General features: G+C 39.2%; 1 protein-coding gene across 1 annotated transcript; it reads right to left on the bottom strand.

The window, feature by feature from the left end:
- Nucleotides 1-424: 424 nt before the first annotated feature.
- Nucleotides 425-25,406, bottom strand: LOC124156543. Its single transcript, XM_046531149.1, is given in 11 exon segments — nt 425-2,520; nt 2,598-2,781; nt 6,114-6,286; nt 9,361-9,431; nt 12,251-12,391; nt 12,393-12,593; nt 15,682-15,825; nt 20,542-20,691; nt 21,425-21,601; nt 21,724-21,786; nt 25,180-25,406. Coding segments are annotated over 11 exon segments (1,563 nt in total). The 5' UTR covers nt 25,297-25,406; the 3' UTR covers nt 425-2,378.
- Between the last annotated feature and the right edge of the window lie 1,858 nt (nt 25,407-27,264).

The raw sequence follows: 27,264 nt of genomic DNA, 5'->3' as shown, positions 1-27,264 counted from the left end.
CACAATGGCCTGAAATGTCGAATGTTCATGATTTGACAACCAGTTCGAAGGATTTTTTTTTCTCACGAATAATTTTTTTCAAATTCATTGACATACCTGTGTCAGGTTCATATATTTATCCCTATTAAACAGTTAATATGTATTTCACTGGAGCCATGCTCTACTTTCAAAATGATAGGTAGCAAAAGGGAAAAGAAGACGAGCTGAAAATAATCTGGATCAGGGGCGGATGCAGGATTTCTTTCTGGGGGGGCACAAGCAAGGCTGTGCCCAGGATTTCTTTCTGGGGAAGGCACAAGGATACCTCGTAAGACAAAACAAACGCAATGGGACTTCATTAAAATCTTCCATATTTTTTAGATTCTGGAGGGCCCTAGGGCCCCCCCCTCAAGATCCACCTATGATCTGGATTAACAAAATAGCATTTCATTTCTGCACAACTTTATTGCAATACATTTGGAATGTCAAAATGATAACTTTCAGGCATTTTGTAAGTATAATAAAAATATGGCTATAAGAAAACAACACATTCCACATGGCACACTTTGGCAATCTCACTATAAATATAAGCTCAGCATGTGCTGGCTCATAGACGAATTTTCTTTGATCTCAGAATTTTGACAGCAGATAATTCTATAAAATAATCTATGCACAGAACAAGGCTTAAGCCAGAAAAAATGGGGGGGATGGTTTGGCGTGGTGGTAAGCATCAGAGGGATTCATTTAGATGAGGACCACTGAATACACCTCATCTTGCAAATATTTTGGAGAGTGTTTGATCACTTGATTCTCCCTCCTGGCCACTGCTTTGGTGAAAAAAAGACTATACTCTGACTGTACAATGTTTTGCCTCACAAATCACAGAAAAGAGTTAATGGATGTACCTGGACGCAGAAAGTTTTATCCATCACAACCAACATAAATATTGCGAAGGAAAAATCACATTCCTTTCATTCCAATGAATCCAAGCTTCCAAAATGAAGAAAATTCTAAAGTTCCATAAATTTCCATTCCATTGAAACAATATTCACAACATTGCACAATTTCACTTTTTAGATGGAGCACCAAGTTTACAGGTCTTTTTAAAGACTTTGCCCTCACACATTCATACTTTTGACCCACAATCACAATGAGATACCTAACATTTAACAAGGAAGATAAGTAATCCATTAGCAAAGTTTAACCAAAATACTTCCAAATTAATTTTTCTACAAAATGAAGCCATTTACTAAATACAATTCAGATTCCTGCATGTTCTCGAATTAGACATATAGAATTGGAGAGAGACGACTTATGACTAATCACTAGGAAACAGAGGAACAATATGAAAGATAAATTATTTTACATCTACGTCCATACTGCCTCTAAGAAATTATCATGTCTAGGAAGTGGTTTGTGCAGTGGCCTGCAGTCAAATGTGGGATTCAACATTTGGCCAATGAGTATTTAAAAAAATAGGAATGCAAGAATATCAAAGCACCAATTTACAACAAGAATTGAGAGCAATGCTGACCTTCCGAGACAGCACAAATGTGTGTATGTACGACATATACCAAACCAAAGAAATCGATTAAGCATGAATAAATACCATACTGTGGAATATGTGTGTGAACTGAGTGAATTTTCCACAAAATGGTTGTTGCTAATGATTTTCATCAGAATAATTGGATCTTATTTTCAGCTTCTGAATAGCACTTCTTTCGCTTTAAAAAAAATACTTCAGCATCACTTGGGAGATAAGTTCCTGACACAGCAATTAAAAATTGGCTAAAACACATAAAACTTTAAAAAATTGCCTTCCAAATGGTGTGAAGGGGAAATTGTAAGGGAAGAGAATGAACCATCAAAGCTAATCACTTGAAAATCATGATGCTAGCAAATCGACTACATACCCACAAATTCCCAGACAGCAAATGAGTATTAAAACTTAGGAACCATTATTTTTGGAATCTCATGTTACAGAAAGAGCTACAAGTCAAAATCTAGAGGTGATCCAGAAGTGTGCCACATGATATTATCAACAATATTGCATGTATCTTAAAGTTTAGGCCTTCGTTTAAAAGTACAATCACATGGTGAAAATGTAATTTTCCACATAAAATTTCTAAAAAAAAAACAGCATTTGCACTGAGATAACAGTGTAATTTCAACAGAGGTATATATGATTTAATGCACTATCATACACACTGGAGGATTCAATTTTCATGACGATATTTTTTGCCCATATCAAGGCTAATAATGGCTCATTTTATGATTACGGAGGTATCCATTAAAGATCACAAAAATCTCTTTTCAACAACCAAGAACATTAAATAGGACCATTACCACACATATGGAGGCAATGGGAGTTTCACTGTGACATACTCCCTCCACTGAAGCTACTTGTTATAGCTTTGGCGGCCAGCCAATTCCAGGAGGTACCTGTCTGGGTGGTCCACCCAGTCACTGGACGTCAACTTCACTTTCCTCTGCTTCTCCGCCTGCTTCACCTCCCACTTCTTCACGTCCAGCTGGGCTTCCCTGAAATCAATACAGACATTAGCCGATGGACAAAAGCAAGAATGGCATAATGAAAGAAGAAAGCTTTTTATTAATACCTGGAGTGCGTGGTTCCACAGCCCCAAACTTCAATGCCAAGGAGGGGGTACGGGATTCCACAATAGTTAAGCACAGAAAACGATTGATTCACTTCAATGGATGGTTTACGAGGATCTTTTCCAGCCCTGATACCAAATGGGTATCCTCGTATTGATGTATTCATGTACAGAAGTTTCGGGCCACCTGAAAAAACGATAAACTTAGACACAGATTCTTATCCTCTCTAGCACCACTAAATAGTTTCAGGAACACTTTTGTCATTATTAATTGAAATTTCAAAATGCTTGAGGAGGAAATTCTGCTGGGTAATAGATTTTGATCCAAGACTTAAGAAGCTAAACAAAGCAGCCTTGTGGGAACATGAACATAGGATTAAAAGTAGGGATGCATGGTTGGAAGAAAATTACTTTGCTTTTCTACAAAACACACACTTTATTGCCGACTAGTTTCGGTACACTGTACCATTTTCAAGACTAGTGTTCACTAGTTCACTAGTATTGAAAATGGTACAGTGTACCGAAACTAGTCGGCAGTAAAGTGTGTGTTTTTTAGAAAAGCAAAGTAATTTTCTTCCAACCATATAATGGAATTCTACAAAGTAAAGGCCTCAACAATTCAGTGCAAAAGTAGGGATGGTTGGACCGGATACCTTGGATCCAAATACCCGCGGATATTGCCCTTCATCGGATACATCAGATCCAAAGTCGCGGAAGAAGTCAGATCTGGATCCGAAATTTTAAATACCGTATAAGCGTGTGTAAGAGGCGCACCCCTATTTTGAGAATCGAAGCTATAAAGAAAAAAAAATATGCGGCATTTTTTTTATCCTATCGTGCGGTGCTGCAGACGTATGCCCGGAATTTCGACAGTTATCGAAATTTCCTCTTTCAGTACTATTTGAAAGAGGAAATTTTGATAACTGCGGCGGTAATAGCGGCATAAGAGGGAGTAGAAAGAGTTCCGATCCTGTCTTCGCATACGCCATCGAACTACGTTGCTTTTCCTACTCACGAACAATTTTGTTTAAAAGCTCTCGCAGGAGTATTGCAATAGAATTGCAGCCGTGGAAAATTTTAAGGCAAAACATGACAGGCACATAGCATGAACCTTCCCAAGAGATTGGACAACAATCGGGGCAATCTCAGCGCCGTAGGATAATAACCACGTCGTAGCTTTAAGGCCCCTTGCACACACACCGATTTTGGACGGCCGGTAAAACATCGGCCGTCCACATTCCAATAGCGAACAATGGGAGAACATTGGAGCTTGCACACGTACCGACCACGCGCCGGCATCGGCAAAATGCCGGTTAGCTGCCGGCCATTGTCACTGTGGATCGCCGGCGCCGGCTCAAAAACATAGCAACTTATCGTTTGACCGGTAAAAATCAGGCGTGTGTGCAAGCATCGCTTCGCCGGTAAAATATCGGCCGATATTTTACCGGCCGTCCAAAATCGGTGTGTGTGCAAGGAGCCTAACGGAACTACACTCGGCCCTCCATCAGCCAATGCCTCTGCCGTTTTTTTCCTTTCCGATACTCCACAGGAAAATAGGAAAATATCAAGTTAAAGGGGAACATGGAAACGTGTTTCATCCCTACCCCATCTCACCAACTGACCTTTTTCGGTCTACCAGGTTCAATTCTCTGGAGGCCAAATGCTAGGTGAGTCACCTTCTGAGCTCGAAGATATCTCGATATCTTTCAGCAATTGTATGACACGCACGAGGTTCTAAAAAGAATTAGACCTAACGCGACGTATATCTGACAGCATTTAAGTTTTTTGAGCTCTAATTGATAGACACAAAGATTTATAGCTAAAACAAGGCTACTAATATTCAACATAGTCCAAACAGCACAATTTCGGAAGAAACAAGCGTAGCATAAGCGCATTCAAACATGACGAGACGGACTGGAAACTTCAGGCGACGCAAACTGCGTACATCACATTGGTGCGCCGTCGCCCCTTCGCTCTGTAGGCAACGACGTCACATGCAAGATCGGACGTGTTCTTCCCTTGCTCCTTCGCTCATAGCCTCGTAGCTTGAAATACGGAGGGGAGGGAGCGCGCTCCTTCCCCTCGACCTCTCCTTCAGCGCTCTTCACTTATAAGCATTTCCGATTTCTTCTATCCACCATTTAGTCCAGCAATGAACACACTCGTTCGAATTTTTTAAACCGCAGGTTTTGACACCGATATAATTTTCAGTTGCAAAAATCATCATATTAGCGTCTGAAGATGATTTTTGAAAAATCGGGTGCTCAGCGTAATGGAAATTGCTCGGCAAGACAGATGTTGACTATTAACCAGGTATGTCCCTTCAAAACTACGCGTTTCTATACGTTTGATAAGCGATTACTATATGCAGTATAAATGCCGCGGGATGCCCACTCGTGGCAGTAAATTTAGCGCGCGCTCCGGAGCGAATCACCCCGCGCGATCTTTTCAATGTTCACCTCTGGGGTACCGACGTGACAGCGCGATGCTTGCAAGAAATTCAAACAAGAGCATTTTAAAAATACGTCACTAAGGGAGAAACTCCCCTGCCTGCCGCTTGATTTTGACCCAGGGTTTCAGATTTCAGATGACTCACGCTGAAAAGCAAGGCCACTCAGTTCCCCTTGGACTTGCGACCGGGGAAGGGGAGGGGGGGAAGATAAGAAGTTTGTGTAAGAGGCGCACCCCTATTTTCGGCTGCAATGTCTGGGAAAAAAGGTGCGCCTCTTACACGCGCTTATACGGTATAGCTTCAGTGAATGCAACACCCCATAAAAGTGGAAAGAGTTCCGATTCTCTCTCTTCGAATGCACTGCAATGCTGTGCATGTCCAGAAATTAGCTTTGGAGGTGTTTGGGACATTTGAAGGTTGCCTACAATGGTAATTTTATTCAAATTCTAAGCCCTGGAAAATTACAAACTTCATTAAATTAGCCATAAACTTTGTTTACTTAGGTAGTGCTGACATTTATAGTCATAGTTGGTGTCTATCAAAACGGTTTCAGTCATTATGGCTTCGTCTCCATTGGTGTTTGTACCTGAATGCCACCTGATAGATCATTTTTTAAACTTCAGGGCATTGGCAGTAATATTATCTGAGTTAAAGATAATTTTGGATGTGAGGCCCTGATCTCAGTATACAACTTTTAATAGCTAAGAGAAAGACAGGGGATAAGTTCTTCTGGTCTAGTTTTCTCCTATGGGGATGTATTGCAGGCAGTCGCTCCAGGAAAAATCTTTCAGGGAGGGGAAGGGGGCAAAGCCACACCCTGGCTCCGTGCATAACTCCATCAATGAACTTGCCAATGTAAGTGCAGGACTGTGTCTTGTATTCATGAAAGGCATTTTTATGATTGTGTCTCATGTTTTATTTTTATTGTTTTTGCACTTTGATACGTCTTCCATTAATAGTAGCATCTGTAACAACTTGAACTCAAGACAGAAAAAATATTATCATGTCCACACAGCTGGGTGCGATTCCTGATTAAGCAAGAATGAAAAAGGAGAGAGAGAACTCACTCTCAATGATGTGGAACAGTGGAAGGAGCTGGATGATGGAGCACTCGTCCTGGCCCCAATAATGGTTCGACTCTTTCCACTCGTCCGTTGACGCAAGACAAAACTCCACTCCTCCGTCGCCTTGGAGGAACGTGAGTGATGGGCCTCTGTAGTTCAACACATGATGCATAAATCTATCCCAGGGCAGAAAAGACAGAACAATGAGCAAGACAACATCAACAACAGAACAGGAATAAGAGTATGGACTGTGGAGCGTTCACATCCAACATATTCTCAAATCACAATGAGGAACTTGCATGGGTCGTAGATTGCTCTAAAAACTATTTTGAATAAGTCAAATGGATACATTAGCTCGCAAAAATACCTTCAGTTTCTCCATTCAACATCAAAAGAAATAAAAAAATTGCATTTAAAATCGAGAAAAATTTCTCTGAGCCGACCACTGCGCGAAGACACCCGAGCGTTGCCGAGGCCAGGCGTGACGTCATAGGTGCCTAAACAACCGTAGGGAGTAGGGAAATACGCTGAGCGCTTGGTGTAAAATTTGTTTTGAGGGAGTATTTAGCCGCTCATCATCACTTTATTTTGTTCTGTTATTCTTGGGCAAGTTTTCCTATTGCTATTGTGCCTAGATTATTACTTGGGATATTAATAACGCGGCATCGGGATGATGAAGTACAAGCGTTTCACTTCGTGTGTTTTAGTTATCAGAAAAATGGATGATAACGTTGCCACTCGTTCGAACAGTACACCTGAAATTCATCTACGTCTACATAATACCCCGCAAGCCGCCTACAAGGCGTGTGGCATGGGATGTTAGGACACCAGCCTTTTTTTAGGACACCAAAAATTGATGCCATGACCCTCATGGAATTTGTTAAGACAAATTATTGCTATACGTTGGCGGCAAATCGAGTTGTAAAAGAAACTTGTAATACTGGAGGATAACGATCGTAAGCTGTGCTGTTGACATTAGAGTAAGCTGTGCTGTTGAATTTGGCAACGCCCGATTAGCGGAGAAGGTAGTCCTATCCGTCCTACGGTACGAATTCACAGCAAAACAGTCTGCACACAATCCACATGTGAGATCGCGGTCGGTTCCGCTGCCAACACACACACAAGCTACAACCTATTTCAATAATATAGGTAAATCCATAAACAATATACTAGCATATACCATAAAAATATAGAGGGAAATAGGCAAATACTCTTATCAAAAACTGGATGTCACTGTCGCATTCTTATATTCATCACATACAACTTACAATAACAGAACTCGTTATGATGAATACAACTATTTATTCACTGATTTAAACCCTTAAATTAGCCCACACAAGTGACACAGGTGACATTTCTCACTACTATTCGTTGAAATAATGGAATAACAAACTTCACACACAGTTTTTATTTCAATAGCGTGATCGTGAAATGTCATATCTACGGCGAACAACGGAGATTAGCACGCCACTGACAATTTTTACACTACTGTTAGACATTTATCGATAGCGTAATAGCACTTTTTACAATTCAATCACGATGGAACACTGATAACTCTTGGCCGATATTTTTCAACCTTGTCAAACTTTGTGCATTACAACCACTGGCACTGTGATTATTAGAAGTAGCTTAACGGGAGACGTCACGTTGAAAATAACACTATTTTGGCACAAAAATCTTCCTAGATGTCTCCAATCAGCGAGCAAAAGTTGCATTGACTGGAATTCACCCCATAATACAAGCACAGACAGTCCTAAACGACGAATTCTCCAGTACCTACGAATAAACGGATGAAGTTATTGTATATAAAAGCTAAGCTGACATCAGTAAACATCAAAATCGTTCTAATTGCATACTTAAATGAATGATATACCGTCGATAACATCAACTTACAATTAACGTATCCCCCTTCCAATGGCCGTGGCTCAGACTCCTACAACGATGTTATTTAGGTATTATATAGTTTTTGGTTTAACTGCACCAGTTTTATATTTTATGCCCGTACTCAGATATTAATATTATAAATAATGCAAAATATGAGGGCTTTCAAGCCTCTATCGTCGGATATTTATCTTTAAATATAAAACAATCAACACGTCTAACAAACGAAGCTCTCACAACTGCTGGCAACTATTACAAACAATCACAACAATAGCTTCGCGTGATGTTTAGGCACCTTTGACGTCATCGAGGCTTCGTCGGCAGTGGCTTGGGGGGTGAGGTTGTTTTTCCCGCGCTTTAAAATTCGTAATATTTATCATTAAATATCTCGCGAAGCAAAACTCAGATATACATGCGGTTTTCTTTGTTGTATTCAGAAAATAATTTTCTGTCCGCCTGTGAAATAAAAAAAATTCATGCAAGTTCCCCATTACTGCACATTGCACAATTCATTATTGGTCTGCGCAGAATACCAATGAGGTTCTTTTTAGGCTGACACAGAGGCAAATCTAATGCATAATCTCAGGGGCGGATTCAGGATTTTTTCTGGGCGGGGGCACAAGGGTCTGACAAGTCTTCTCATATTTGAGTTTAAAAACAAAATACAACAATTACTGTAGAAAATATTCTCTTTATTTTGAGATGAAAGTTAATAATATCAAATTTAATGATTGAGGCACTGTAATACACAAAATAAAATGAACATAATGATAACCGTATTAAAAATTTTGTCTATTTTTCGTCTGGAGGGGGCATGTACTCCCGTGCCTTCCCCCCCTAAATCTGCCTATGCATAATCTGAGAAATTCCAATATGTGTTTGGCAAAAAATTGATACGTACATACATGCTTAAAATCATCAATTTTATGTTCATGATAAATCAGGATAAAATGACATTTTTGGTTTAAATTTACACCCAGTGGAGCGTACAGTATGTTGAAGCATTTCAGAGACTTAGGAGGCAACCGGTAGAATCCAAAACGACCTTATTATGCAAATATCTAACTGCAACCACAAGTTAATATTCAACTTATTAAGTGTGGAGACTCTCATGGTCTTGTTTAGCAAATATTGATACAGTAGATGTGGATAGTTGACCGCACAAAAATGCTTTCACATTACTTAGCAAATATTGATACAGTAGCTCTTTAGTGAACAGATTTATATTGCATATAAGGTTTGCTTCTTTGGCTCAATTTTAAAAGTTATCTTCCCTCCTAGCCTACAGTTTTCAATAGTTTCAATCACTGCCATACAATGCCTCATAATATCTACGGTTTCCGCATTAAATGTATATTAAAGAGCTCACCTGTTAGCACCAAGGCCCTGTTCACGGCTATTGTACAGAAGTACCCAATGAGATGGGCATATCATCCCAAGCTGTGACAGAAAGATAAAGAAAAACATTGGTGAGGAGAGACAGATAAGCAGATGAGAAACCACACACCTGCTTCGTACCATCCTATGAGGCTCTCCAAACGTTTTTAAGGCAGAAAAAATCCATTCAAAAATCTCCTATTTTCAAGGCTCAAACCGTGAAGTTTTTCATGAATAACATATTAAAATGTTGTTATTGCTCTTGTATAGCCTAGGTTTTCACGAACAAAATAAAATAGGGAGTGCAAGGAGAAGCAGGTGAGAATGAATATTTAACATAATCTAGATGAGACAATAGATATGGAAGATATCTTTTTTAAAGAACTGGTGATTCAGCATTCAGCTTATAACATGCAGTTACAACCTCACAGGCTGGTAGTATTGTGTTATGGTAGATGGTACCTATGAATTCCTAGCAATTCTAAAAAATGTCAGAATAAATTGTTTATGGTGGCATATAGGTAATTTAACATGCTCAATGAAATAAATGAGAAATCTACTTTTGGCCACATCAGATGTTTTATAGGACCATTTACTCAAGAAAAATAGTGAATTAAGAGCCGGTGGAGTCAACACTTAAACTTTAGTTGAGCCACACCCATTTAAAAAACTTGACCATTACTCAATGTGAAGATAAAACTTTCCTTAACAGTTTAACATCATGAAAGCACTTGTCAATATCCACACTTCTTAATTTCAACTGACCCAGCACATAATGCCATTTTCAAGGGTACTTGCCATCATTTCTACCTTGAAAATGGCATTAAGTGCCAAAACCTGGGTTGCTTAAAACAAAGGAGTGTGGAAACAGGCAAGTGCTTTCATTATGTTAAATATTAGAAACTTCCACAGAATTACGTTGGAGACTATTTTTTTTCCTTAACAGTATTGCCTCCATTACAAAAATTATATTTTATTAAATCACAATTATGTGAAATTACATTTTCCTCACTGGAGGCCCAATTTTGACAGTGCATACAGTCCACAAATATCAAACGACATGATTCTTCAGTCAGTTACTGGAAGTGCTGCCAATAACTGTACATTTGAAAGCATTTGCAAAAGTCAGCAGTTGCATTTCTGATGGTAGAGTGATCTGAATTTCATACTGACGTATGCTGTATTGACAGCTATTAACCAAATTTATATTTATTATGATGTAATTCATCAAATTCACAAATTTCCAATTCTATTCCCTGCGAGTGCAAATACTCAATGGCAAATATTGAGAATGAATGGATTTTTCTGCATTATGCCAGCCTTTTTCTTGGAATTTGGAGATATCATGCTTTCCTAGTCTCAATATGACGGAAACAAAGTTTACACTACTGTGCTGCAATTTTTTGCTTTAAAATACTGGGAACCCATGTTCCAAGGGCCTCAAGTCATAATATTTGAGGTGAGAATTCAAATTGGAGCTTTTTATCATAATTAAAAGAACTAAATATTTGAATACGCAGACAATTATTTTCACAGCAATCAGATGCACGAGTACAACCCTTTTTTGGGTTCACTACAGCGTACAATGAACTCTAAACACACAATATTTCGTTCCTCCTGCTGAGAATGTTATGAGGGGATAGAATGGGATACCAGTTCTTTTTTAATTCAACAGAATTAAAGGCAAAACAATGGCAGACTTCTGCTTCTGCCGATCATTTCATGTCTGGACCAGGACACAAGATCATCCTGGATGAGGCCAAAATCATTCCAACATCATGTGCATATAATTCCACAGCTAATTAGAAATGCAGTCGAGATTTCTAAATGGCCTTTAAATTTTAATAGGTATATCTGAAGGCTATCACTTGAGTAGAGCAAAGAAACGATGCATTTCCCAAATTATGGGTGTGGCAACCAATAACTTACACATTTTTTAAATTTCATTTTTAAACCAGTTTCATTTTTTCATATTTTTCAAATAAAAAATAACAATGGTTAGGATTCCAACTTTTAAATTCCAAATTCATGCAGACAAAAACATAATGAGTCGGTGCATCCCATTCAGTCTCCTGACGATGCACGAGAAGTGCGAGTAAGAGTACATTGAATAGTGATAATAGGGTGGTTTCCTTTTATTTTTTTATTGCCTAAATCGAAAGTTTATTACTCCTGGAGTAATTTCCCACTTTTCGGTTTGTAAATGACGATATCTATTTTTTGCGATTAAATGAAATTGAAAATTGTCAAGCGCATGAAATCGCAGTGGCTAAATATGAATGCTGGGAAAAGCCCGTGTGATGTCATTCTGATTCCGGGCACTGCCATGTGAGGTGACCTTGGGGCAAGGATATATGCACTGCTGCGATGCAGGCTGCTAGCAGGTAGCAGAGTACCCTGCTAGAAGGTAGCGCTTGGCTTAAATAAGGATTATTAATACCTTATCAAGTGAAGGAAACTTTCCGACCTTAGCCAGTTTTAATGTGTGATTATTAAGACATGTTTCCCTGAGCTCTGTTCCTCATACATGCATTGTTAATCTCAGACTATGTAAAACTCCTGACTACTCGTATAGAAACTAGATCCCTCTGACGTCACGTGGAGTGACATCGCATGGGCGCCAATCTGGCCTTTTTCAAATGAGGTTAAAATTGACCATTGCCATTCATTTAAACCGGGATTTCTAAAACCAAATAATTAGTATATTATGAATACACTAATGGTGGGTAGCAAATTGCAATTAATTCCTTTCCTTTTCTTTCATGAAGGAAACAACCCTATTTGAAGTTAGTCACAATGATATGAGAGGATAAATGATGACTGAAAGAACGAGTAACGATTACTGTGGCATAGCATTAAAAAAAGAAAACACACGTCATCACCATTCGTGCCATGATTCCCTGAGGGTCGAGAGAGGAGAGGCCTTGGCTGGAGGTGGGGGAGTTGAGGGGCGAGGGTCGAGTGTAGATTTGAGGCAGGGCACACGCCAGGATCCACACTTGCGAGACGGGCAGCATGTCATTCTCCTCCCCCCCACCTCCTCCTCCCCCCCCCACCGCCGCCACCCAAATCGTCGCTCATGCTCCTCCTCCGACCAAGCACCTTGGGAGAATGCGGGCTGTCGGGAGTGCTCTTGCCTGACGAAGACTCTCTGGCGTGAGCGGCCAAGTCGGGAAAGGTTACCGTCCTCTCCAAAACTGGGGTGCTTAAGTGAATGCCTTGATCCTGGAACGAGCAGAGTGAGAGAAATCAAGACACCTGCACACACAATTACATAGGTGACAAACGAGGAGGTACATACAATGGAGATGAAAGGGAAGTGAGGAGCTCTCATGGCCTCTTGCCCACTCACCACAACAGGGCCAATATTCATGGTCAATGCGTCTTTTGCCAAGATTTTAACTAATACTGGATAAATTTGATTGTTTGAGGCGTAACTTGGTGAAAGCGATTCATAATTAAATTAAAAAAGAAGAACTTTGTGCTTTCACATTTGGCATGTGAAAGCACAATAACACACGAGTATTCATGTGAAAGCACACATTCTTCTTTTTTAATTTAATACCGGATAAATGAACAATTTCAGGGGAACAATAAAAGTGGAATGACAATTGGAAATTTATGCAGCACACGTCATCAGCAGATCCTCAGTGGCAACTGAATCAGAGACCATTTCTACATCATGAACTCGAGGATATTTCTAGAGATTTCCGAGATGTAAATTCTTTGGGCATAATATGTATCCCATATTTTCATGTCTTGAGAACTCGTGCACAAGTTATGCATTTATGATACTTCTATCACTAAGTGATTTAAACAGAAGGTTGGTTCGGTTCGGTGAGGCTAGTGATTTGGCCCAGACTTTGCCACAGGCTAGTGATTATCACACATTCAGGGTAGGGGAGCCAGCCTGGGCCACCTTGCACTTCAATGATTTAATTTGGGAGTTTCCGAAGGCTTACCTATTACAACTAAGGTTTGAGCAATAATCACCATGTCCTTATGACTATGAAAGGTTCATCAGTGCACCTTAAGCTGACGCTAAACTAAACTAAATGATGGAAACATATCAAAGATTGTGAACCAAAATTACTAATGGCATACAGGCAAGAAGATACTACAAATAGATTTAGAAAAAAATGAGTAAGAAAGAAAAGAAAGCAAAAAGGCTATTGAAGGACTGTATATTGATAATTAGAGTACAGTATGTAGATAATTAGATACACATTCAAAGTAAAGCAAATTTTCTGAAAGACTTCAGCCACCACCATCACGGACTAATCCATGGCCAAAACTTTTATTTAATGAGTTGGATGATGATTACGAAAACATTTTAAATATCATAATACAGGTAATATGTCACTTTAACAAAGCCATAGATGCTGTATACACTCTAAGGGAAAAACAGGATTACCAGTACGGAATGTAAATTGTGACTTGTGATTTCTAGACATCCACCTCAAGATTTTTTGGGACAGTTTCGAATGTCAAGAAACACCTAGCAAGTACCTAACAATTATGTATGTACCACATATTTTTACCAAATTATTTAGTTTTCACAATATACCAATAAAGGTTATGGTATTCGGGTAAAAATCGTGTGTTTATTAATATAGTTGAGATTAAGTTGATGATATCATTTAGTTGGCAACTATCCTTCATCATTTAGCCTCAGAAATTGAATTTTTAATTTTATTACCTTGAAAAAAGTAGTTTTGCATTGGTTTTTCATCAATTTGTATGATATTTTCAGGTTTATGATGGCTGAAATAGGAAATGGGATGGAAAAACAAATGGTGATTCCAATTGAGAAAAAAGTACTAAATATTAGCCGTCTGGAGGTTATCCAAGCCAAAATGCCGTTTATCAGTTTAATTTAACGAAGAGCACAAACCACCCATTATTTATTGATATTGACCCAATGAAGATGAAGCTTATTTAATCATAAAAAAACTTCCAACAAAGACATGGCTTTCCTGCAGTGATAGGAGCAATACGTGGGTGCCATACTCCCATAAAGTGCCCACACAACGATGCAATTGATTACTTCAATCAGAAATCATTTCATTCAAGCAGTGAATGATGCAAGACTGAAGTTCCTACATGTTTCTATAGGAATGCCAGACCGTGTACATGATGCTCGAGTGTTTTGAGTGAGCCCTTTACATATAAATCGTGAGGATAACCCTATGATTCCTCCACAATTCCATTTAATCAGTGATATTGCCTGCCCTCTTTTGATGAATGTTCTTTCGCCATTTAAAGGTAATGGACATCTGAAAAACGAACAAAGTACCTAATGGTGACTCCGTTCTCAGGGCAGGCAGGAGCAAATTGAGCAAGTGATATAAGGGGAGGCTCAAGGGGAAGTTTAGAAGTTATTATCACTATGATGTTTATATGTACTAAAATTAGCTCCATCCTCAATGACGTGGTCAATTGCAACATCGATACTTAAAAATTTGATCATAGGTGTGCACAGAGTTGACCTTCTATGAGATATTCACCATCACTGCATAAGAAATATTGCTATTCAATACATTCAAATTTTGTCCCAATTTTACTCAAATGCTGGCCATACAAAGTGAGTTCAGAGATGTTTTTGAAGGTAATCACGAATGCATGTCATAAAAAGCATGGAACAAACGTTTACAGCCTCACTTTTACTTATCCTATGATTTATGAAGTTAAAAAATTTGGTTCCCCTGGATTTCATAAATCATGGGTTACACTCGAATCTTATACACAACTCAGGATTCAAGCACTATTACCAAGTTGGAATGAATTATGATCAGTAAAAAAATCTATAGCCATATTTCATTCAGGGTGAGAATTTGAAAAAGATCCACTTCTTCACCTACTCAATAAAATGACGTAAACATGACATGCAATGTGAATACTAAGCAGAGTCACATCAAACATGTGGCGAAAGAAAAATATTTTTCTAATACGGGCAATTGTAATGTGTAATTAAAACAAACTGGATTTAATAACTGCGAATAAAGTGCTGCCATAATAACATGATTTCATGAACATCGCGAATGACATGTAGATCCAAGAAAAATTATACACAATAACAACTTCTCACCCAAAATAGCTATTAGGGATTTCCTGCAACTTACAAACATAATAGGACATGAAATCACATGAAACAACTATAATCAATCCATAATGAAAGCAAGGAATTCTTAAAACATTTAATTAAATTATTGCTCACTAAAATTGTGTGATGTCTACCAAAATCTAGCTTTATAACTCAATAAGCATCAACTAACTTAATAATCATGAAAATTCTATTGATGTGTGTACTTACTAAATTTTTAGGCTCTGCAATAGTTCTGTGAGCAGTACTCAAGCAGTGAATAATATATTTATGCAGTCCTAAAAGAAGGCGAGGACAGTTCTGGATGATCCAACGGGCCAGAAAAGACACAGACAACTGTTGCTTCCTGTGAAACTGAAAACAGTAAACTCCATAAGAACACAAAGGCAAATACACCACCAGTAAGTCTCATCTAATATGCCTTGCTATCCTTTCCCTCATGTTCAGTAGGGATCTAGGCGGATATTGCAGCCAAATAGTCCATAAAAATGATGTTCATGCTTATGAGGACATGAGGTAAAAACAATCCTATTATCATAATCAAGTGCTAATTACTCATTAATTAGAACTCAATCACTATCTCTGTCTCCATTAACCCGCCTGACCAGCCTCATCCAGTTTGGATCATTCACCAAGCGTTCAGAAGACCATGCTCCCTCCAAAACCAAAAATCAAACTGCCAAGGGAACTTACCCAAGTGTCAACACCAAATTGCATTCAAACTGGTCAGCATGATAGCAAATGATATCGTAAGAGATAAGTATGTTTTCTTGATCAGACATCCAAGCCTTATTTTTCCAGACATTATCAATAGAAAATATGTACAGTAGAAGCCTGGTTTTACGAGTGCTCATAATCCCTCGGAAATCACTCGCAAAACTGAGCGCTCTCTGTATCCGAAGGAGTCGAATAAACCCACCCAAGTCTCATACTAATTTGCATTTACAGTTTTTCTTTTGTTTCCATGGCATTTAACGAAGTTAATTTTTTTAATTGTGCTCGCATAGTACATAGCCCTTGAGGGTATCCCGAATCTATATTAAGCCATTCGTTAAAACAAATTTAAGATACTGTACAGAAGTGCGTCACAGTTTTGCTGACATGATGTTAAACTTTGAATTATACTGAATTTTGGAGAGTATGAAGAAGAGATAATGAAGATTCACTATGATTGGTCGCTAAGAAGAGGATTTCTGCTATCAGCAGAGTAATTCTGCTTTTACGAATTTTTTACAATGGATTACTCAGCGGTGCAGAGTCCTCGCTCGCTAACCTACGGTTGATTGCTGTTTTACCATCTTGGTAATAATTGTGATTTTCCTATGTGGCAATAGCTGACGATGCCTTGATCGAACTGCATTCCGATGCATATATGAAATATCGAAATATGCATCGCCGGATAGCATGCAACAGCAGGTAATGTTGCTATAGCTTTCCATAAGTCGGAATTCAATGTAAGGGCGCCGATCTAACTACGACAATGTTGCGCTTTCAACTTCCATACCTCACACTGGAAAAGATGGTGGGAGTTTCACTACAATGTAAGTTTCCCCGCTTAAGACAAAGCCTATTGTAATATTATAGGGATGAAGTCAGCCAAATAAGATGGGGGGAACTAACTCCCTCTCCCACTGTCATTTTCTCACATTGATAGCTGCCAGTAACAAAAGAAGAACGTAAAATGGGAGCGTGTGGTGCGTACTCAAGCTGTAAATCACAAAAATGCTAGGACATAACAGGATTTAGGTGTAGTAGACCTGACAAACATCTTGTATTTTTAGTTAAATAAAAAGATAATACAAAACATTATAGTTAATGCTTGCTCAGTGGTGCATCGCCCTCAAGAAATATCTGTGGTAAAACCGAGCGTACACAGTGGAAAAAACTTTTGAGCTCGCTAAATCCGAGACATATTATTTGACATGTAAAACATAGGCCATCTGGCAGTACAACTTCTATCACTCAAAAAAACGCGATTCTCGTAAAATGCCATACTCGCTGAACCAGGCTTCCACTGTAACGTTTAAACTCCTGGGTTTATGCAACCTCATACACAACCAAATTGCAATAAAACCCCTACCTCACTCTTCCTCAACTAACAAGGAGACATCGCCAAAGTGATGTTCGAGATCTGGATGCGGATGTTATTTTCTAAAACTATATAGGTAAGATAGAAAAAGTGTCACGGCTTTCTTCCACATAGGCCCGGGTTCGAGAGATATTCGCATGCAAAGATTTCGCGCAGCATGAGGTCCCTTGAATAAGCACTCCCTCTCCACTACGGCCGTGGTGGTGCGGTCTAGGGCGTTAGTCCTGTAACCCTTAGTTGGTGTCCCGGGTTCGAGTCCCAGCACCGGCAATATTTTTTTTGTAAGGCACAATTCGGAGTTTCGTTTAAAATCCATAAATTGATATTAAATTTAAAAAATCGCGAAGTAACTAAATAAAACGAATGAGGATAAAATGTAACAGTAATTTCAAAAATTAGAAGAAAGAAAAAATTTTGCCGACACGGGGACTAGAACCCGGGATACCAAATACAGGTTAGGGGACGAACGCCCTAGACCGCACCGCCACGGCCGTAGTTGAGAGGGAGCGCTTACTCAAGGGACGTCATGTTGCGCGAAGTATTTACAAGCGAATATCTCTCGAACCTGGGCCTATGTGGAAGAAAGCCATGACACTTTTTCTATCTTACCTATATAGTTTTAGGAAATAACATCCGCATGCAGATCCCGAACATCACTTTGGCGACCTCTCCTTGTAAGCATCAGAATATGAGTCTCTGAAAATGTGAATGGGGTTATATTGGAAATATATTCTAGTGTTTCTGTATTGCAGGTTACATAAATCCAATTTTACCCACATTTTACATCAATAACATCTCGAAAACTGAGCCCCATTGGATTTTAGAGCAAAAACACATACTTATCCCTTGAAATATCATATTCCATCATGCTGACAAGTTTGAATGTGATCAGGAGGTGACAACTTCCCATGTGAGTCAGACGTGGCATTGCCTGAGTGCCGCTTGGTCATTTGGAAGTCAAACGGCAACAACACTAATGAAAAATGAAAAAGCAGGAGCAATTTCCACAATTTTAAATTTAACGCTACTACTGGCTTTGCTTTACAGCATCATCAGGTGATGCTGTAATCCGAAACCTGTAGTACTATTAAATTTAAAATTGTGGAAATTGCTCCTGCTTTTTCATTTTTCATTATGTCACGTTTCCACTCCATCTTGCCTGAAACCTCAGATTATATTAGCAACAACATTCACTCCCATGCCGCCCAACTTGGCAACATGCAATGTGCTGCAAAGTAAATTGCAAGTTCTCCTGGAAATGCACAATTGATGGCTTGCACACACTTCACACCAAATTTCCATTTTGAAAAACCCTAAGTTTTCCCACATTTCTGAATTGCCCTCACCTGATAATTTTAATGTCAAAGCACTCTTATAAAAGGATTTTTCGATTTAATGGTGCATGGCATACAACAAAATAAAGATTAGTAGTAGGAGAAAAAGGTTAAGCAGTGCGAGGAGAAATAAAGTGAAACAGCGCCAAGTTGGCCACAAAACGCCCACCTTTCCGCTTGAATGCAGCAGCACACTGCTCGTACAACAACAGTTTTCATCCTTTTGCTGCGCCTCTTCCCACACCATCACCTACTTTTCTCAACTTCCAGCCCTAATGAATGTTCATTTCATTGACATTTCTCAGATTTTCTCAACCAGAATCCCTGATCTCTGCTATACCATACAGAATTAATTTTCTAACAACATCATTTCATTTTCTGTGATTGATCAAATCTTTCATGGACCACCAATTATGAATAAACTTCATTTATCCACATATGTACATGACACTTCCACAGACATTTCCCCTTGCATTCCGAAGGTCACCTCAGAGAGTAACAATAACCATTAACCCTTGTGTGGGCGTGCCTGATATTTTACTCGACCGAGTGCGTGGCGTACTTTGTCCACGATACATGCATTTATATGATATTCACTCGAGTTTTATTAAAATTTATCTTTATATGCAGAAATTAGTTCAAGCTTCTACATTTATAGGTGATAAGGATATAAAGGTACACAGATGGTACATGGCCAGTCGCACAGTGTAATTTATATGCCACAGGTGTCGGATTAGTCTTCCCGATCCAACAAAAAATTTGCAACAATACTTTGAGCTTTAAAAGCTCACGCCATAGACAGTCAAAATGACATTGTGAGAATAAACGAGGCCATTTAAGATAAGCAAAGCACGTGGTACACGGCTGGTCGCACAGCGTACTTTGTGCGCCACGGGTGTCGGGTTCCTCTTGCCGATCTAAAAAAATTTGCTACAATACTTTGAGCTTTGAAAAATCGCACTATAGACAGTCAAAGTACATTGTAAGAATACACAAGGCCACTGTAGACCAGAATGTACATATAATGTTGAAATCATTGGTTTTCGAAGGTTGAGGTACCTACTTTATATGCCAGCGTGCCCGCTCGAGGGTTAATAACAGTACAAAATTAGATGGAAAATACCCAAAAAGTTTATTTTGAATCATTTTCTGTGTTCTCAGTCTCTCAGATAACCCTTCAGCTTTGCCACTGATCATGCTCATGTAAAGGATGTACATATCTACCAATGGTTGATAAAGATGGTCAGACATTTTGAAACTGACCTTCCATCAGGATAGAAATGCTTTGTGTCATTATACCTTGGTAGTGTGGGGCAGGGGCACAGCTAGGATTTAAGGCTGGAGGGTTTAGGTGCAACTAATACTGGGGTCTAATACTGGGGTGTGTGGGGGTATGGAATACCCACCAGGATAAGCGGCAGGTGCGAGATTAATAAATTGCGGAATTTTAAACTAAATGGTTCAAAATGGTGAATTTTACGGCTATATGAGGGATATTTTATTAATACTTACACTATTCTATTAGTAATATCAATCCAATTAAGTAAAAGGATTAAACTTAAAAATTTCTCAGAGCTCTGGGGGGTTTTTAACCCCCAAAATCCCCCCTCGCAGCACCACTGGTGTGGGGTGCACATTGATCCTTACCGCAGAGTCCACAACAGCATTCAAGGTGCGCTCACTCAGGGGGCACGTCTGCGGTCCCCCCTCCGGGTAATGATCCATCGCCAGTTTGAATGCAGTCGCAAGCAGTTCGTGGAACACTTCCCGCCTCACCTCATCCCCACCACTGAATATCTGCAAGATTGCATCCTTTTTAAGCAAGCAGCTCATTCATGCCCCTGATTAATGGATTTGGGAAAGATTATACTCAAGAACAACATTTGATTACCATTTTCGAACAATGAAAGAAATATTTAAGTAAATGAAAGGTCGTAGCACTTTTCCACAAGAATTTTTAATGCGTACAACGCGTTTCGGCTCACTGAGCCAGTCTTGTACCAGATGATGGCTCAGTGAGCCTTGTACCGAGTCTTGTAGTGAGCCTTGTACTGAGTCTTGTACCAGATGATGGCTCAGTGAGCCGAAACACGTTGTACGCATTAAAAATTCTTGTGGAAAAGTGCTACGACCTTTCATTTACTTAAAAATGAAAGAAAGTATGATTTTATGCAAACATAGTCAACGTTAAAACGTTGAAGAAAGATAGTACATACTATGAAAAATTCAGATACAAATAATGGAGGCAGAGAAGTAGGTACATCATAGGCATTCACTGAGGTTCTATTACATTCACTCACTATACAATATCTCAGTAAAAATGGAAGAAGGTCAGGTTGTGGACTTTTTGACCATTTATAAAACACCTTCAGCAATTTATTATAGGATGTGATTTAATTTTATAAGCCCCCAAAATATAATTTCAAAATAAACTCCAATTACAGAAATTTCAATAACACATTATGGGCTACAGAACAATACATGAAAAAACTGAGAAAGACAGTAAATATAATGCATAGCAGACACTTACTCTAAGATAAAGTTCGATTTGTCTTTCATCCGACATGACCGTCAGCACTTTGTCTGCCTGGCTTTGGAATGCTGCTGCGCTGATAGTTTTCTTGGAGACCTCATGGCCTTCTCGACCACGGAGGAAGTGCTGGTAGATGAGCTCAGCCAATCTGGGGTAGGTGGGGAATACATATTTCTGCACAAAAGAGAAACTGAATTGAGCATTAAAGAGCATTGCTCACACATAAGTATTCCATCTAGTGCTTGCAAAAAAAGTACCACTAAACACACGTGGGTTTTCAGTGTCGAATACATTACCGTAAATGTTCTGCAACTGATGCCATGGCAATTTTCTTCAGCACTGCATCTCTCGACAAGAGCCTGTAATTGATCCGAATTGTGAGAACTTAAGTCAAAGGAATCATCCGAATGCAAATTTTGAGGTAGATTCAAAAATTAATGGGATCATGATTAAATCCCTGGCTAAACTTCGTGGAATATGTCATGTTGACAGGGGCAATGGTGGGTAAGTGCGTATTTAAGAAATTTTCCACAAAATGTTCATATAACGCAATGTGTTTTAACCCTTTCACTGCTGTGGACGTACTTTCTCTTCCTCCCTGCCATGCGGTCAGCACTTTTGCCGAAGCACTTCGAAGGGTCGCTAATCCGCGACCCTATCCTCGACCAGCTCACCCACGCAGGACCGTCTCCTCGACCCTACGAGCAGGCAGCCTACCTCGCGAAAAGTGACCTCTCCGACTGCAAGTTGAAAATCAATCATTCAATCCGATCATCAAAGAACGATTGTTTTCATCGCACTCCCGCCAATCATGCAATCAAGTACGTCTTTGAACCGTGTTTCTGCGATGAAAAATAACGATTTTGTTGACTTTGCTAAAATGGCCATTTTTCCGGTTGTCCGCAGCCACGTTTCTAGAAAAGTTAACAAAATCATTATTTTTCATCGTAGAAACACGGTTCAAAGACGTGCTTGATTGGCAGGAGTGCGATGAAAACAATTATTTTTTGATGATCAGATTGAGTGATTGAATTTGAAATCGCAGTCAGAGTGGTCACTTTTCGGGAGGTAGGCCCCTCGCTGGTAGGGTTGAAGAGACGGTCCTGCGTGGATGAGCTCGTTGAGGATAGGGCCGCGGATTAGCGACCCTTCGGAGTGTGTACCACACCCATCCTGGAAGTACCTGCTCCATGGGCCCACGAAACGCATTTTAACATTTTCGCCGCATGTGAGGAGTAGGTTTTCGGAGATTGAACAGCAGCGAAAGGGTTAACACTTTGGAGTAACACCCTTGAGAATGACACAGTTATAAGCGTCAAAACTGATAAAGGGGGTTAAATAAAATTTGTGTGGAAAATTGCTAATCCATTGTTAATCCCAGTAAAATGAATGGGACATTCTATTCAGCAACATTCTTGTATGGACAAAATTAAAGGCCCTATATTATTCTGGTTTTTAATTAACCACTTAGTTTGAGCAAGGAAAAATTGAGGTTCTGAAGTCTTCAGAAAACTTAGGAACCACGCTAAAGTCACTGGCTGCTGCTATCCAATTACCCCCCACATCCAGCATATTGGCTATGGTGCCAGCGAGCTCATAAAATCATCAACTGTCATGGTATTTTGTCTTTACTGGTCTATGTCAATTCCTGTGAACCTTTTTCTTTCCCAAAAGCATTAGGGAACCAGCTGTCTGTAACTCAGTTGTTTGAGATAATCTCATTTCTTTGATGTGAATGGGCACCTCACAACAGAAAATTCCAAGTTTCACCAGTGGTAGCTCATGCCATCTCAATGACGGCATAAGATTCTCCCTTCTCAAACCTTTTGTCAATAGGGGGTCAAGCCAAGCTTATCATGTCCACAACCCATGCCCTGATTCCTTCTTGAATTCCAATCCCTTCAGGGTAATAAAAGTCTACAGACTTATACATTCTGCTTCAGAAACATAACCATTTGAGGTTCAAACGCTCCGGATTCCTATTTTCCAAGAATACCAACAGGTGCTAATGACCCCATCTTGCATGCCAAAGTGGTAAGTCAGCAATGGCCCAGAGCTTGCTGCAAGAGAAAAGAGCACTTCCATCCAGGAAAATACATATATTTTAATAGATAATTTTCCCCTTGCCCACAATGCTCCCACTAATGTCTCTAATACAGCTGCAGGTGGAGGGCCCTATCACATAAAGTGTTTCTCATTTTGACTGCAAGACGGTAAACACGTCTTGCATTTACAATAGCAATGTGGCATTAATTCTAGGGTACTATCCTCCACTTAAAATATATGCTTCATGGGGTAAAATCCGTAGAAACTTGGCCCATGAAAGGAAGATATATAGCAGGTAAATGGATCAACATGAAAAACAAAGGAAAATCAGTCAACAGACAGACTGCCTCCCCATCAATATGCAAATGAACCCTGGTTTAATTACTTCCCCTTGGCAGGCTCACAGCTTCTAGCAGCATTGTAGCTTCTGTGCCCAGTCTGCTGCGCTTAATTAGACAAGTCAACAAATAGAGATATGAGCCAATTACAACATAGCACTCATAAAACTTTAGACAAAAGGGAGAGAAAATCATAAAGAATTATATAACTCATAGAATACATCGACTCCACTAGTTGGCCATCAACTGGTGTTCCATCGATGTTACACAGCAAAGATTAGTAATCTTTCCTTCATGAAGGAGTGCATAGTGGAGACATCAATTAAAAACCCCACTAATTGCAACTTGCATAAAAATAGCAAAGAAATAATATAACAGTACTGTAAATAATAATCAAGTTTAATATTGTACAGTATATTTTTAAATGGCCAAATCTAGTTATGCCTCATTATCCTGTATGTACTAGGGCCAACAGCTTTGGGAGCATATTTTCAAGTGAGTGTGGCCAAATTCTCCTGCCTACTTTGCCCAAATGTAATTGACTCACTAGTATTGAGTCGAAAGTTCGGAATCCAAGCTTCACATAAGTGGCCTTTCTTCCTATTTGTAGATCCAGAGATTGATTTGAATAGCCGTGCGCATATTAAGCTCAACCTTAACTCAGAAAACAGCTGTTACCGAGATTTTTTTTCAAAATTTGATTCACTGCTCACATTTACCAAGGCATTAAACGAGGCCTTATCGCCTTTCCTCCATAGGTTCAGCGACTCAGCCAAGAACATGAGTTTTCTATAAAATAAAAGGGTTAGTTTATTACCCTGCAGGGTAAGGTTAACGTAAACAAAAACAATAGTAATTCAGGTAAACAGATGTCTCCGACGTATGGCGGCGCAAAGAGCAACCAAAATACGAAACAGGAAACATATCAACAACACAGCTTAACGTACAAAGATATATCAACGCTATATCTCGCAAAAATTATTGCGCGAACAATATCGCCCCAGCAATTATCTCTTTAGCCTTGACATTCCAATTGTGATACATCAACCTGATGTTATCTAACGCAATTTTGTTTACGAATGAACCTAAATATCAGAAAATGAATAATGCACAGTAAATCAATCTCAAACAGCAAAATCAGGGTTGATCACTATGTAAGCTGCTACATACAAAATCACGCCTACCGATTATCGAAAATATGGGACAAAATTCGACTAGCCGGATACGCTGGCAAGGTCATCACGATTATTGTGTTTGAGAAAAATATTTACACTTTCCTTCCTCGCGAGTTGGTCTCAATTAGCTAATTGGACAAATAGGGTTAATGTAAACATAAACAAATGCACACAGTTGGGCGACGTTACTTACTTTCGCAAGTTTCTCTACAGGATGGGTAGGGATATTTCTCTCTTGCAGTGCCTCTTTATCCTTTATTTTTAGCGACAAAGATCGAGAGGAATCTTCGTTACTGATTTGATTTCCCATTGAAACGCCATATAACGTGCCTCAGAAGGCACCTACACGTTTGAGCATGGTTGCGACATATTCCTGTTGACACATTACGAATATTACGGGGGGAGGGGGGATTAGCGAATGAAAGTCAAAGAAGCGCTTTAAAAAATGAAATTTCCGCTACAGAGATGCTAGTGCCACCAACATGACCCCGTTCGCATTATTAATAAAAATAACAGTTGATGATTCAAATGCGCATTCGCGCCATACACATTATAATATAAACTCCATAAATACACAAACTCCATGGATGAATAGCCAAATTCCAAGAACCTAAGATGCCTAAGAACCTAGAAAGGTATGGGGATATAGTAAAAGCATTCATGGACTTGATTATGAATTTTTCATTTTAGAGTCACGTTTTATCACTGTTATTCCATGGAAAGTGACTTTATGTTGTAGGTTTTAAGAAAGTATTCCTCCGCTGAATGAGGAATTTCTAATGAAACTGCAGTGAAAGTTAGTTTCAATGGCGAGTTTTCGCTACCATTATATTGTATTTATATTATAATTCCCTTATTCCTCTACTACATTTGTACCACTGATTTGTTCTCGGAAGCTCCACTGGGCATCTCCCTAAGGTTCCTTAGATTTATTTCACCTTCTTAGTCATTAATTCGATTATATTAGACATGAGTTTTAGGGTCTCCTACTGTCTGAAGGAGGACACACTATACCAATAGAAAAATTCTGTAATTATAGTTCAGGGAAGGTATGCACCGACATCATTGTGGGGATCCCAGCACATGAATGTGGACCATAAGACTTGAATGGAAGCAGCCCATTGATAAAAAAGCATACAAAATCTCAAAAGTACACACCAAAGCCGTTCATTACCAAAGGTTGAGGACCTGAGGTGGCACCAGAAAGATGCAGTTATTAATCAAACTCAGGAGTTTAGCCAATGTGGAGGGACACTTCAGCCCATTGCTTCAAAAGAGAAAACTATGGATTCGGATCATTTATTTGCTCAAGAAAATCTTTGTCACCAGTAAATTCATTGAATTCATGCATTGAAAGGAAAAAATCATTAAATTTGAAGGCAAATCATTAGATACTGGTTAGCAACAAAAAATTAATGCAAGGTTTCTCCATCAATGCAGATGTAAGGTGAACAGATTTCATCTTATATGTACTGCATTTTGAATTAGTATTTGAGCATCCAGCCAGCTTTTTTCCATGAAGTCATATTCTCAAATAATTTGTCTTTAAGAAGACAAGTACTAATATACAGAATTTTATATACTATGCAACAGTGATGGAAATTGTGCGAGTGAGTCAGTTCAAATGTGCAACTCAGCAGGTAGAGCTGTGAGGTGAGAGAGTCTTATTTGGTGAGTCGCTCCCTCCCCTCCCTGTGGGGACTCCCTCCCTTTTGCAAACGCTTGTTGCAATCTTCAAAGTTACAAAGGTTAATTTCCTCTATGGAGAAGCAGGAGTAGTGGAAAATAACACTAATGGCAATGTAAACATTAAAGTGGACGTGAAATAAAAAATGAAGTACAAATCTAGTTACCGATGAAAAAATGTTAAGGGCAAATCCAAATTCTGAACACCTATCTTAAAAAGGTAACCTTCTGCCTTCAAAACCTCAAATGATTTGATAGTATCATAAGCTATCACTGGGTATACATAGCACATTCTAAGTTACTACAAGCATTTCTGCTACAAGATTGTGGGCAAGAAGTTCCCAGACATTTTCCTAACAAAACAATGTATCATTCTAACTGACACTTTCTACAAGCACATTGATACTCAAAAGACATGAAATTTTAAGTAAAATCATTCCATTTATGATATAAGTTGAGAAAGCACACCGGATGGGTATCACATTCCCTGAAATTTTCCTGTTTTCCAAAGCTTGTTAACTCCCCATACATAGCCCCTCTCCATCAAGAAGAACTCATTCCAGAGGCTAAAACTCAATCTACCAGCAATGAG

This window comes from Ischnura elegans, chromosome 3 (assembly GCF_921293095.1).
Source record: "Ischnura elegans chromosome 3, ioIscEleg1.1, whole genome shotgun sequence".
Taxonomy (NCBI): domain Eukaryota; kingdom Metazoa; phylum Arthropoda; class Insecta; order Odonata; family Coenagrionidae; genus Ischnura; species Ischnura elegans.
This window is presented reverse-complemented; position numbering and strand designations above follow the sequence as displayed.